Here is an 11,619-nt window from a genome sequence, read left to right as displayed (position 1 = left end):
GTTTATCCCCATCCCATATAACTCGAGTTGTGCACACTTACACCCTAAAGTCATCTGAGCTTATTGATTTGGACCATTAATTATTTGACTGTTGGAATTATTTTTACTTTAATCTTTGGGATATAAGTGAAGCCATGAAGCTCAAATTACAAATCCCAGTTTTCAAATTTCTAAACCTCTAATAGCACTCATAATGAGAGCCTTAAATCCGGAGTCCATCTCAGAGTCTATCTGCAATTACTTCTCCCACGTCAGTTGCCCATTTCTCTACAATGAGAGTCCCTCTCAGAGCATATCTCATTTCCACATCAACACTAGTATTTTCTTTTGTTTTAATGGCAATGTCTAAATAATTCAAATTAAAATACGTAACAAATTAGTTCTCTACTCATATTTTTCTCTCACATATAATTAATGATGAGGTATTTATAGGGGAAGAAATTTAATAAATTAATTTTAAAAATAAAAAAATCGGCCCCGGTGCCCCACAATGGGGGCCTATCTCGGGGCCGATGGAGAGGTGATGGGGGATCGGCAGAGGCGCTGGCTTGGCCTTGGGTTGGAGGCGTTGGTGAGTGGAGATCGGCTTCCTCTCCACAATGAGAGCCGATAGGAAGCGATGGGGTGGCCGATCGCTCGGCCCTTGCGATCGGCCACCATTGTGAATGCCCTACGTCTCCTCGCCCTTGCAATTGGGTACTATTGTGAATGCCTAAGTCTCCTCACCTCACCCCTGACACTTGGGGAAAGTTGTAGTGGAGTTATTTTGTTATTTTGGTATATTCCATAGTAGTGGAGTCATTTATTTTTTTAGTAAAAGAAAATACATTTCTTCTCACTTATTTTACTCTCTCTTATTTTTTTTCTCTTCATCTTTCTATCTTTTTCATTTCTTATTTTATTCTTTCTTTACTCAACTTATTTAACACAATTTTTCTTAAATCGCGTGCAAAAAGAAAACGACTTCACTACTATAGAACAGAGAGAGTAGTTTATTTGTAGAATTGCAACATCACCTCCTCATGTATTTGTTTTATCAAAATTTTGTTCTCTTTTAAATAGTTTAATCGGTATTAGATTTGAGAATCTCGAAAAATAATTCATTTCTCGCTCAAGTTAAACAAAAATCAACACAGAAATTACGAAATTGATCATATTATGCAATAAATTTTAGTTGGCAAGTAGTACTATAATATTCCCCACCCCCACCCCTCCACAAATTAGTATTCCATTTTGCCATTTTTTGTTCGTCCACCAATAAATATCTTATTTGTTTTTTATTACTTCTGGTAAAGAATTCCACATTCCACTAACTTTATTTTACTCATATTTTAATAGTCCCTCCGTCTAACAAGTATAAGCACTCTTTTCTTTTTAATCTGTCCTACAAGAGTATGCACTTTCTAAATTTGAAAACTTTTTTTATTTCTAATGAGATGTGACTCATTCTCTACTAACAATACTATAATTATTATTATTTTCTATTTGTCTTTTAATTTACCAATTGTGCATTAAAATCCGTGCCCAACCAAAAATGCATATTCTTGTGGAACGAGGGAGTATAAAGCTAATACTCCCTCCATCCCATAATAGATGTCACATTTTCCTTTTCATTTTTAGTTTGTCCCACAAAAGATGTCACATTTTCTTTTTTAGAAAAAACTCTCTCTCATATTAATATAAATATACTATTTTCTTTCTCCACCTAACACACAAAACATCTCCTAAAATTACGTGTCATTTCCCAAGTATGACATCTATTATGAGACTGAGAGAGTATATAAAAGTATGACCCACATTCCACTAACATTTTACATAAATTTTCTATTACATTTCTTAAAACTCATGTCGGTCAAAATCTGCCTTATATTGGTGGACGGAGGGAGTATTTGATAAAGACACAGAGGAAGTACTATTTTCTTGGATATATTTCTTTTTTTGTTCATATATGGATTATTTATATTTGTTGTGCTACAGGATTAATGGAGTAGAAGTGTGAAATTTCACAGCTTTTGCAGAAAATATGAGTAGAAGACATGAAAGTCCTTGTTCATACACGAGTAGAGATAAGTATACTAGTACTTCGCCTGTCCCATAAAAAATGAAACGTTTTTTTTTTTTGGATTGTCCCATTAAAAATGAAACGTTTCTTAAAATAGAAACATCATCTCTATTTTTTCATTTCTTACTTTATTCTCTCCTCTTATTAACTTACAGAACAACACTACTACATAAAATCTCGTTTTGAAAATAAATGTTTCATTTCTAATGAGAAGGAGTATATAACATTGCACAAAATCTTGAAAAGATGGCAAAATCAGTTTCATTTCCGATCAACTTTCAACTTATTTAATAATTCAGTGGGTCAATAGAGCTGTCTTGTGGCCAATAAGAGAATTCCATTTTATTAGAAAAATGATACTTACAATGAATAAAGTCGAGTTGAGCTCAATTTGAAGGAAGCATGGTAACTTCCATCAGTTTTCATCCCACATTTCCCGGCTGCTGGTGTTCAATGCCGGATTGCGACAGTTTCTACACACCGTAGACGAAGAAGAAGCCGAATGCCAATCCAAGAAACATCACATAACTCCAACTTCGCCTACATGATGAACAACCTGCAAGAAAATTGATGCAATAACATTAGTGCAAAGCTCAATTTGGTCGCAGCAAATCTGCTACAAGTACGAAGACCAACGAACTAATGGCATAGTGCCACAATAATTCTAATAGGCATCGAGTATGGTAGGGCTGTAAAGGATCGTTTGAAGAAAATATTTACCTAGTTGAAGTTGGAGGTAGTTGTTGCGTACGTTCCACTCAAAATCCCAGTGCTTCCTGTCATTTTTAAGTGTCCAGTAAGCCCATCCAAACGAAGCAGCATTGTACACCTCCAACTGGGCTCGTCCATAATCTTGGTAATCGGTTTGGGATCCATTCACGTTCCACTCGTTCACCCATTCCCCTGCATTCTTGTACATATCAATTATCTGGAAATGAATGAGCCATGTTGTACACAACTTCCCAAGAAAGAAAAATTATAATTCAAGAGACTGGCGTAAGAACAAGGGACTCACCGATGAAAACAAGCGGTCCATTTGCACCATTCAGAGACTGTAACTGTGTTCCCCTACTCTTGTATATATACTGAATGTTGTCTATAGAGCTCATGTTGGCAAAAAAAGGGTCGAATAGATTGTAGTAATGCAAGTCTATTACGGTATTTGTATCGCCTAAGTTAGCCTGGTAGAGCTCCGATGGATCAGCATTGCCAATTCTTTGGCAAAATATGACATAAGCAGTGGATGAGTATTTCCTAACAATCTTGTATCCTTGTTTATAATATGAAGTTAGGGTGTCGAGTGGAACCAACGCAGCAGATGGCTCATTTAATAGCTCAATCCCCAGCAACGAAGGATGCTGAGCATACCTGCAATCAATTGAACAAAATAAGCATTATAGAGCTGCTCTACTCAGAATTGGCAAAACTCACTACCTTCCAATTAGTACCAAATATTTAAAAATGGAGCAAACTTAAAAATAATTAGTTCATTGAGAAACAACACAAAGGCTTCTATATAATGGACACGTTTGAAAAGTAACCTTAAGCACGAAAAGGAGCATGAGAAAACAAGGAGATTTGATCTAACAAGGTATAACAGTGAATATCCGACATACATAAACACACATCTGCTCATACTTTGTGTGGCTGGATTATATACAAGCTTATAACAGCTCCGATGTTGATCAATTCATAACGCATCATATGAGAATGGATATAAGGAGTCTATTTTCACAAACTAGAAGTGACTAAAACATGAGCTTCCTGTAGAATTGCAGTGTGTATGACCATTGTACCTTGAAGCGAGAAAATCTATTGCATTTAGACTTTGTGAGATGTAATCAGATGATGTGGGCCATCCTGTCGTCCCATCTCTACTAGAACTGTGTTCCATCCCATTCTGGGAGCCTGGTGCAGCATGAAGGTCAACTATGCACTTTATGTTGTACTCTCTGAACCAAAGTATTTGACAGGCGGAGCATGAGAATCGAGGGAACTTGAATAGTCTATTTACAGCAACGTATTTGATTTTAGGAAAGTTAGGCTTACTGTGCCCACGAAAAAGCATTATCGAGTGCTTGCAAACTTCCACCGATAAAAGGAGGTGGAGGATTGGGATCGTAAGCTATCCACCAGCCTACTGGTATTCTCACAGTATTGATTCCATGCCTATAGAGAAAATTGAAATCTTCTACAGTGATAAAATTGTTCCTGTGATTCTGCAATGGCAAATGTATATATTGATGGTAGAAAGCATTCTAATTATTATCAAGAAATCTATTAAAACATTAATATCATGCATCATCTGAAATGTCAAATACCGCAGTATTAAGAATCAGCTAACCTTGTAAACTTCTTCTGCCTTATCACGTCCGTAGCCATTAGCAAACTGGTAGTCTCCATGTAAATTATTAGACACAATTATCAATTCAAATGTAGCAGCATTATCATCCCATCCGGGTGTCCCTGGATAGTCCGCTGTGAGCTGGTTGGCATTTGAAGCCTAAACAATTGGACATGATACTATCATGCTTCTTTGATGCCTATGAAAATTGTAATTTATCGAACAACTATGTGAGGCTCAAGAGCCATCCTCCCATGACAAGTTCAAGAGGTCCAAACAAGTTATTACCGGCATGATTACGGTTTGAAATTCTGTCGTTTTCATACAAACTAACTTGAATGATAGTGACAGAATTATTATTAAAGATCCAGAGCCAGCTGTGGTTATATCCCGTATGAACAGCAATCAGATGACTATACATGGCAAATATGATACCTGTAAATATATTCCAGTCTTGAGTTTGATGTGAATTTGATTGTTATTTCTTTCCAAGTAAAAGGTTTCTGTGTCAGACGGTAACTCTGCTGCAGCAGTAACGTTGTCCCCATCACCACCACAGGTCAGAAACTGGCCACCAGAAGTACGGAATTGGAAGATTGACTCGGATACTCTCCATAACTGATGAGAAACAAACTAATTAACTACATAAATTGCATCTTAAACCAGTTCAACATCTTTGTAATGATGCTATGAGAAATAAATATCACTCCTCATGAGTTAAGATCTGTTTCAATTCGAATTATGGATTAATTACTATTTCAATTTAACAAATTCACAAATGAGAAATGTCATGTTCAATGCTCACAACAGGTTTCAATAATCAAAATGGCAAGAAATCTTTTGTAGGCCTAACCCGAAATGTCTCCCAAGCAAGAGGAACGTCTCTGTCAACCGCGACAGCCCCTCCGCCACCATTGTCAGCAGAAACATATTTGTTCCCACTCACTGACTTTAGTTGGACCTCTGTTCCATCCTAGAATGCATTAACCCCTAAGTTTTAACAGGTATGTACACTCAACACATACACACACACACACACACACACACAAAAACACGCACTTACAAGCATGTCACTATTGGGAATATCATCAAACAGAGAAGGCTTAATCCAACCCTCAATCACCAACCATCCACCCAAATTCACTCCTCGTACTCTTGAATTACCATGTAGCCCCTCAACTTCATTCACAAATTTAAATGGAGAAACAAAGTTAAGGAAAATTCACATTCATAATTCCATTTGCTATGAAATGTAAATTGCAACAAACCTGAAAATCCAATTGAAAATGAGAGACCTAAACACAGCAGAGATAAAAACCCCCATTTGCAGAGAGCTATCTCCATCAACAAGATAAGGCCCAATTAATTCAATTAATTGGAAAATGCACAAGCCATCTGCAAACAAAGTCAATAAAACAGAGAGCTGTGAAGTTGAAGAGATTGGGGAATATGGGTAATTCCTTTCTTTCAGCTCAAACGATCCCCGAAGAGTAGACTGTGGCAGCAATTAAAAAATGAAGATCTCCATACAATACATGGGAATTTGAAATGCTTGGAAAAGGCATAATGACAAAGCTCATGCAATCTTGAGTGAAGAACAAGACAAAACCAATGCCTTTGGAAATTACATTACCACTAATTGTTGAAAGACTAATTGGTTGCTCAGTTGAGAAACGCATAACTCGCTTGAGGAATGATCGAGTTCCGTGTATTATTTCAGAATTTTATTTTTGTGATTTTGTTACTCCATTGCTTTTCTACTCCATCCCTCCTAGGGGTGAGAAAAAAAAACCGAAAACCGAATATTTGATCCGAACCAATCGAAATTTTGAAATTCGGTTCGATTTTTCAGTTTTTCGATTCGGTTCGGTTTGGAAGGAAAAAAAACTAAAAAATCGAATTATATTTTAAATACTCCCTCCGTCCCCCATTACTTGAAACAGTTTGCGATTTTGGTCCGTCCCCCATTACTTGACACACTTCACTTTTTCCATTTTTGGTATTGGACCTCATATTCCACTAACTCATTCCTACTCACATTTATTATAAAACTAATACTTTAAAAGTAGGACCCACATCCCACCAACTTTTTCAACACACTTTCCATTACATTTTCTTAAAACCCGTGTCGGGTCAAACCGTGTCAAGTAATGATGGACGGAGGGAGTATATTATTTTATATTTTTTTCTATTAATTTAGTATATTATATCATATATATAATATATATTCTTTTAATATATTTTTATATAATAAATATTATATATATTCTATTAATTTTATATTATATATTTATATTCTATTAGTATATATAAAATAAATTAAATTATATATATTAATATTTTTTTCGGTTTTTTTTTAAATTTTGGTTTTTTCGGTTTGGTTCGGTATTTTAAGTTCGATTTTCGGTTTTTCGATTTTCGGTTTTTCAGTTTTTCGGTTCGGTTCGGTTTCACTTTTAGCCTAAATTCGGTTTTTCGGGTTCGGTTCGGTTTGGGCGAAAAACCGAACCGAAACCCGAATGCACACCCCTAATCCCTCCTCAGTTTTAAAGATACAGTTAGGTCACAAGTTTTAACAAATTGTTTTTGAGAAAGTTAGTAGAGTGTTGGTGTCATTTTAATGTTTTATATACTGGTATTAATTTTATACTCTCTCTATTAAATCGTAGTATTCATTTTTGAAAATCTCAAAATAAATTAATCATTTCTTTATTTCGTATTTTCTCTTATTTTATTTTCGTTTTATTTAATTTACAAAATTCTACTTTTTTTAAATTTCGTATAAAAAAAATACCTATTTAAATTAGGAAGGGAGGGAGTAGTATCATGGGAGTGTAATGAATTAGTGGAGTATGGAGTCCATTTCTAAATATGAAAAAAAGATAGGGTATTCAAATGGCAAACAATTCAAAATAGTAAAAAGTGTTAGATTTTTACTTACGAACGGATTTTTTAGTTGAGTCCAATGGACAACGAAGAAATATAGTACTCCGAAGATAAAGCCTCTATTAAAATGGCCATAATTTTTCGTTTATTTCAGTTAAAATGATTACTTATATATTGGTCTTTCTTTTCTTCTTATTAAATATTTAATTATTTTTTTTCTTTATTTCACTCCAATTATTTGTTACTCCCTCAATAAATATGAAACGTTTGCTTTTCGGTACAAGATTTTATGTAGTGTTATTTTGTGAGTTAAAGAAGAGAGAGTAAAGTAAGAGAGAGGGAAAAATAAAGATAAAGTTATTTCTATTTTAAGAAACGTTTCATTTTTAATGGGACAACCCAAAAAGGAAAACGTTTTATAGTGGATCTGAGGGAGTATAAAAAACGTGTATATCTTGAATCGAACCGAGAGTTTCTGTATATGACATTTAAAATTTTGCATTATCCCATCTCTGGGCTGGGCCTGTTTTTCAGCCCAATTTATTCGTCTGCAAAACACAATCACTACGTGGCTAATCTAGCCTAATCTTGTGATAAAATTAAGCAACTCTAATTTGACTAGTAGGAGTATTTGTGAACAAATATTGTCAAATTTTATAGTAATTGATTTCACAACTAAAGGCACTCCATCAAAAGTGTGTACATGATAGCTCATTTTTATTAATTTAATTGATGTTTATATTTATTTTTATTCCCTTTACCAGCAATAAGAAATAGAAAGATAAAATTAGTACTACTCCCTTCGTCCTATAAGAATATACACTCTTTCATTTTTAGCCCGTCCCACAAAAATATGCACTTTCTAGTTTTAGAAACTCTTTTCTCTCTATTGACGTGAGACTCATTCTCCACTAACAATACTTTAATTACTTTTTTCTCTTTACCTATCTCTTACTTTACCAATTTTACGTTAAAACCTGTGCCGAACCCAAAGTGTATATTCGTTGGGACGGAGGGAGTATATGATATACCTAATAAGTTATGTTGAAATATTTAGATAATAGTCTGTTAAAATTGGACATTCAAATAAAATAAAGAGCGTCTATTGAAATACTATGATAGAATGAGCATTGGTTATCGTTACATACTCCATCTGTCCCCATCTGTCCCTTATTGTATGTTCCAATTTTCCATTTTAATTTATCCCTTATTAATTGTTTCCTTCTGTGAGATAAATGGACCAACTTAGATTTGGGCTTGGGATTTATTTTGATTGGGCTGTATTAATTCAGCTGGCCCGTGTCTTCTAAAGTTGACCCGAAAGAGAATTGGCCTATTCCATTGTGTCTTCTAAAGTTGACCCGAAAGAGAATTGGCCTATTCCATTACCTGAGATGCACTGATGGCTTCCGCCTGGCAATCACGAGGATCATAAATGCTGACCGTCGGATTTAGGGCTGTGTTTGTTCTTTGAGATAAGTGAGACCCTTGCTCTCTCCGTCTCTCATTCGATACAATTACTCTCTCTCTCTCTTCCTTCTGAAATGGCTCTAATCTTCTTCTCCGGTCACTCATACCTCTGTTTTAGTAATCGGTGCATCTCTACATTTTTGTGATCCGATTCACTCACTGCGCTCCCTTGTGACTTCTTGGTGAAGATTGAGGATGTCCTTGGCCCGGTGCAGTCGTGTGTGCGACCTGAGCCATATCTGAATCTTCTAACTTGTTCCTTGGCTCTTACTTCCCTTTTAGATCCCGTTGGATCTTGCTCTTGTGATTACTAATCGGTTTGACTTAGTGCGCAGGTGATACTCGTTGAGGAATAACTTGATATATCAGTTCGACTGAGAGATCTGATATTAGCTAGGGTTTATCCTTGTATCTTGTACTTAATCTCCAATAGTGTAATCTGGGATATCTTTTGTATTGAGGCTTGTCAATTCTGAGATTAGCCATCTCAATAAGTGGTGTAATAGTGAAAAAGGTCCTGGTAATAGTGAATCTTGTCGATATGATCCCTACACTTTCATTTTTACTATTTTTAATAATTAACTCCACATTTTATTAATTTATTTTTTTTAATATTATATTATAAAATTAATATATAAAAATATGACTAGTAGCTCTAACTTTTTCAGCTCATATAAATTATTCATTTGAAATAAAATTTACAGAAATTACTCAACCGCGGTTCATAAAGCATAAACTAGTAACTAAAACCCGCTTAGTTAGATTTATTTCTACACAATCATAATAATAAAAAATTGATAGTTAAGTTTAAGTATGATCATGTTTGACTTATTGACTTACATTAATTTCAAAGTTGATTGAGGAGAAAATTTTTTGATAAGTTATTTGAAGTTCAGGTTCGATGAATGTAACATGTTGATATTTGCTGTCAGAATCCATTAATAAGCTTTTTGGTATGACATTATGATGAGATTAATCCAATATGTCAACTTCAAAGCAACTACGTTGGGAATTTGACGATGATTGTTATGGAAAAAATGTAATCTCTCTAAATATATATATTTCCTCGGTTTCATTTGTGTTGGATACTATTTCTTTTAGGACCGTTCAATTATATTTGTATATATCCTTATCTATTGTTTTAATTTTTTACTTTATATTCTTTAATAGTAGTACTACTTTCTAATTATTTTAGAAATTAGACGAATGCTATGGAACAAATATCTCTATTTTATTCTTTCTCTTAATATTTTTTTTAACTTTATCTAAAATTTTACTCTTTCTCTTAATTTATTGCTATTAAAATTTAATTACAAAAGACACGAATTATAATTATACAAAATAAAATTTATTCAATGAAGGCATACAGTATGAATAGTTGATTAAAGATTATTTTGCGATAGATAAGTGGGATGATTAAAAAAAAGCCTTACTTAAACGAAATAACAAATCAGTTCATTATCGAGGTACATGATTAAGATGGGAGATTAGACTCAAGTCTGATTCTGTAGACTTTAATTGGTGCCGAATCACTAAGAAAATAAAGTTTAAGATACAAATAATATTTCGCATTTACGTTTAACACACTCGCCTTTTTGAAAAGAGGACATATGGGTAAATGATATTCACATTAAAATAAAAAATTGGAAATTACAGCATACATTTTATATTCAACACATTCTGGGTCGAGATACCTAGAAATAATCTCGAGTGACACTTAGGGAACCTGGGGAAAAATCAATTTGAATTTATTAAATAGTAATAATACATTAACTAGGACAACTGGATATTACATAAGAATAATTCCGGTTTAAAAATGATTAAGCTCCTATACTATAAATCAGAAAATGATGCCTTAATTTCATTTGTCGTAACTTGTATAAGATGTCAAAAGCTATTTAGGGAGGCTGATTTGTTGAAAATGATAACTAATGGGCAATTAATCTAAGACGTCTGGATTTGGACGGAAGTAGACTAGGCTTTTTTAATTATGAACAATTAACCTTTTATCTGCTGTAGAAGAAGAAAGTTATGAAGTTGCATGTGAACTCCTAATTAAGAGTACTAGTGTATAAGTTAATCAAATAAAGAGGTTAATGTCTGACATCTCAGGTTGGAGTCCTCTACCCATAAAAGAACAATTTAATAACACCTAATTAACTATATTATGCGAACGAGCAGGTGCAAAGAAATAAATACGATGACATTATTTCAACATTTAAAAATATTGATGGTAATAAGTTTGTGAAATATGGTGCGTAATTATGATTGAAACTCTTATTTGTGAACATATCAAAATATAAAATGAGACTCCTATTCACGAACGGATGGAATAGAACTTAATTATTCCATCGTCCCACAAGAATATACACTATTTCATTTTTAGTTCATCCCACAAGAATATACACTTTTCAATTTTGGAATTCTTTTCTCTCTAATGAGGTGAGACCCATTTCCCACAAGCAATATTTAAATTAATTTTTCTCTCTACATTTCTCTTACTTTACTAATTTTGCATTAAAACTTGTGTCGAACTCAAAGTGTATATTCTTTGGGGACGGGGAGTAGAAAGCTAGAATACATATATAATTGTTGTTTATTGATCGATAATGTCGCTCTTGGAGTAATTAACTATTAATGTTTAACGTGGTAATTAATTAGGGTCTAGATCAAGACGGAGCCAGGAAATTGGATAAGAGGGAGAAAAATATAAATATATATAAAATTTGTATATAACTTTTTTCTCCTCTGAAATAATTTTCTATATCGGTTCTAGAGACTCGGATCTTTAACATTCCAACTGTTCTGAATTTTCGTGTTCTTTTACAAAAAACAACTAAGTTTTTCATGATTAAGT

The 11,619-nt window shown here is 33.8% G+C and overlaps 1 protein-coding gene across 5 annotated transcripts; it reads right to left on the bottom strand.

The window, feature by feature from the left end:
• Positions 1 to 2,300: 2,300 nt before the first annotated feature.
• On the bottom strand, positions 2,301 to 6,115 carry LOC125216993 (probable glucan 1,3-beta-glucosidase A). 5 transcript variants are annotated; one of them, XM_048118814.1, is made up of 11 exons: positions 6,040 to 6,115; positions 5,675 to 5,801; positions 5,470 to 5,585; positions 5,260 to 5,379; positions 4,842 to 5,024; positions 4,407 to 4,565; positions 4,112 to 4,281; positions 3,859 to 4,014; positions 3,078 to 3,430; positions 2,783 to 2,965; positions 2,301 to 2,618 (listed from the first exon to the last, which is right to left on the bottom strand). In XM_048118814.1, exons 2-11 carry the CDS (start codon positions 5,748 to 5,750, stop codon positions 2,536 to 2,538), a joined length of 1,599 nt encoding a protein of 532 aa, XP_047974771.1. In that variant the 5' UTR covers positions 5,751 to 5,801; positions 6,040 to 6,115; the 3' UTR covers positions 2,301 to 2,535. The 5 variants fall into 5 exon arrangements, 4 of the variants coding, with proteins under 4 accessions (XP_047974771.1, XP_047974779.1, XP_047974763.1 ...); XM_048118822.1 differs by having other exon boundaries at positions 6,035 to 6,051; XR_007175543.1 differs by lacking the exon at positions 6,040 to 6,115 and having other exon boundaries at positions 2,783 to 2,972; positions 5,675 to 6,028.
• Positions 6,116 to 11,619: the final 5,504 nt, after the last annotated feature.

This window comes from Salvia hispanica, chromosome 1, assembly GCF_023119035.1.
Source record: "Salvia hispanica cultivar TCC Black 2014 chromosome 1, UniMelb_Shisp_WGS_1.0, whole genome shotgun sequence".
Lineage (NCBI taxonomy): Eukaryota > Viridiplantae > Streptophyta > Magnoliopsida > Lamiales > Lamiaceae > Salvia > Salvia hispanica.
The sequence above is the reverse complement of the archived record's forward strand: the minus strand, read 5'-3'. Positions and strand labels throughout refer to the sequence as shown.

Coding starts and splice junctions, on each gene's coding strand:
- LOC125216993 (XM_048118814.1), bottom strand. CDS start 5,750: ATGGAGATAGCTCTCTGCAAATGGGGGTTTTTATCTCTGCTGTGTTTA. Junction 5,586..5,674: donor ATTTTCAATTGGATTTTCAG/GTTTGTTGCAAT, acceptor TTGTGAATGAAG/TTGAGGGGCTACATGGTAAT. Junction 2,966..3,077: donor TGGACCGCTTGTTTTCATCG/GTGAGTCCCTTG, acceptor ACAAGAATGCAG/GGGAATGGGTGAACGAGTGG.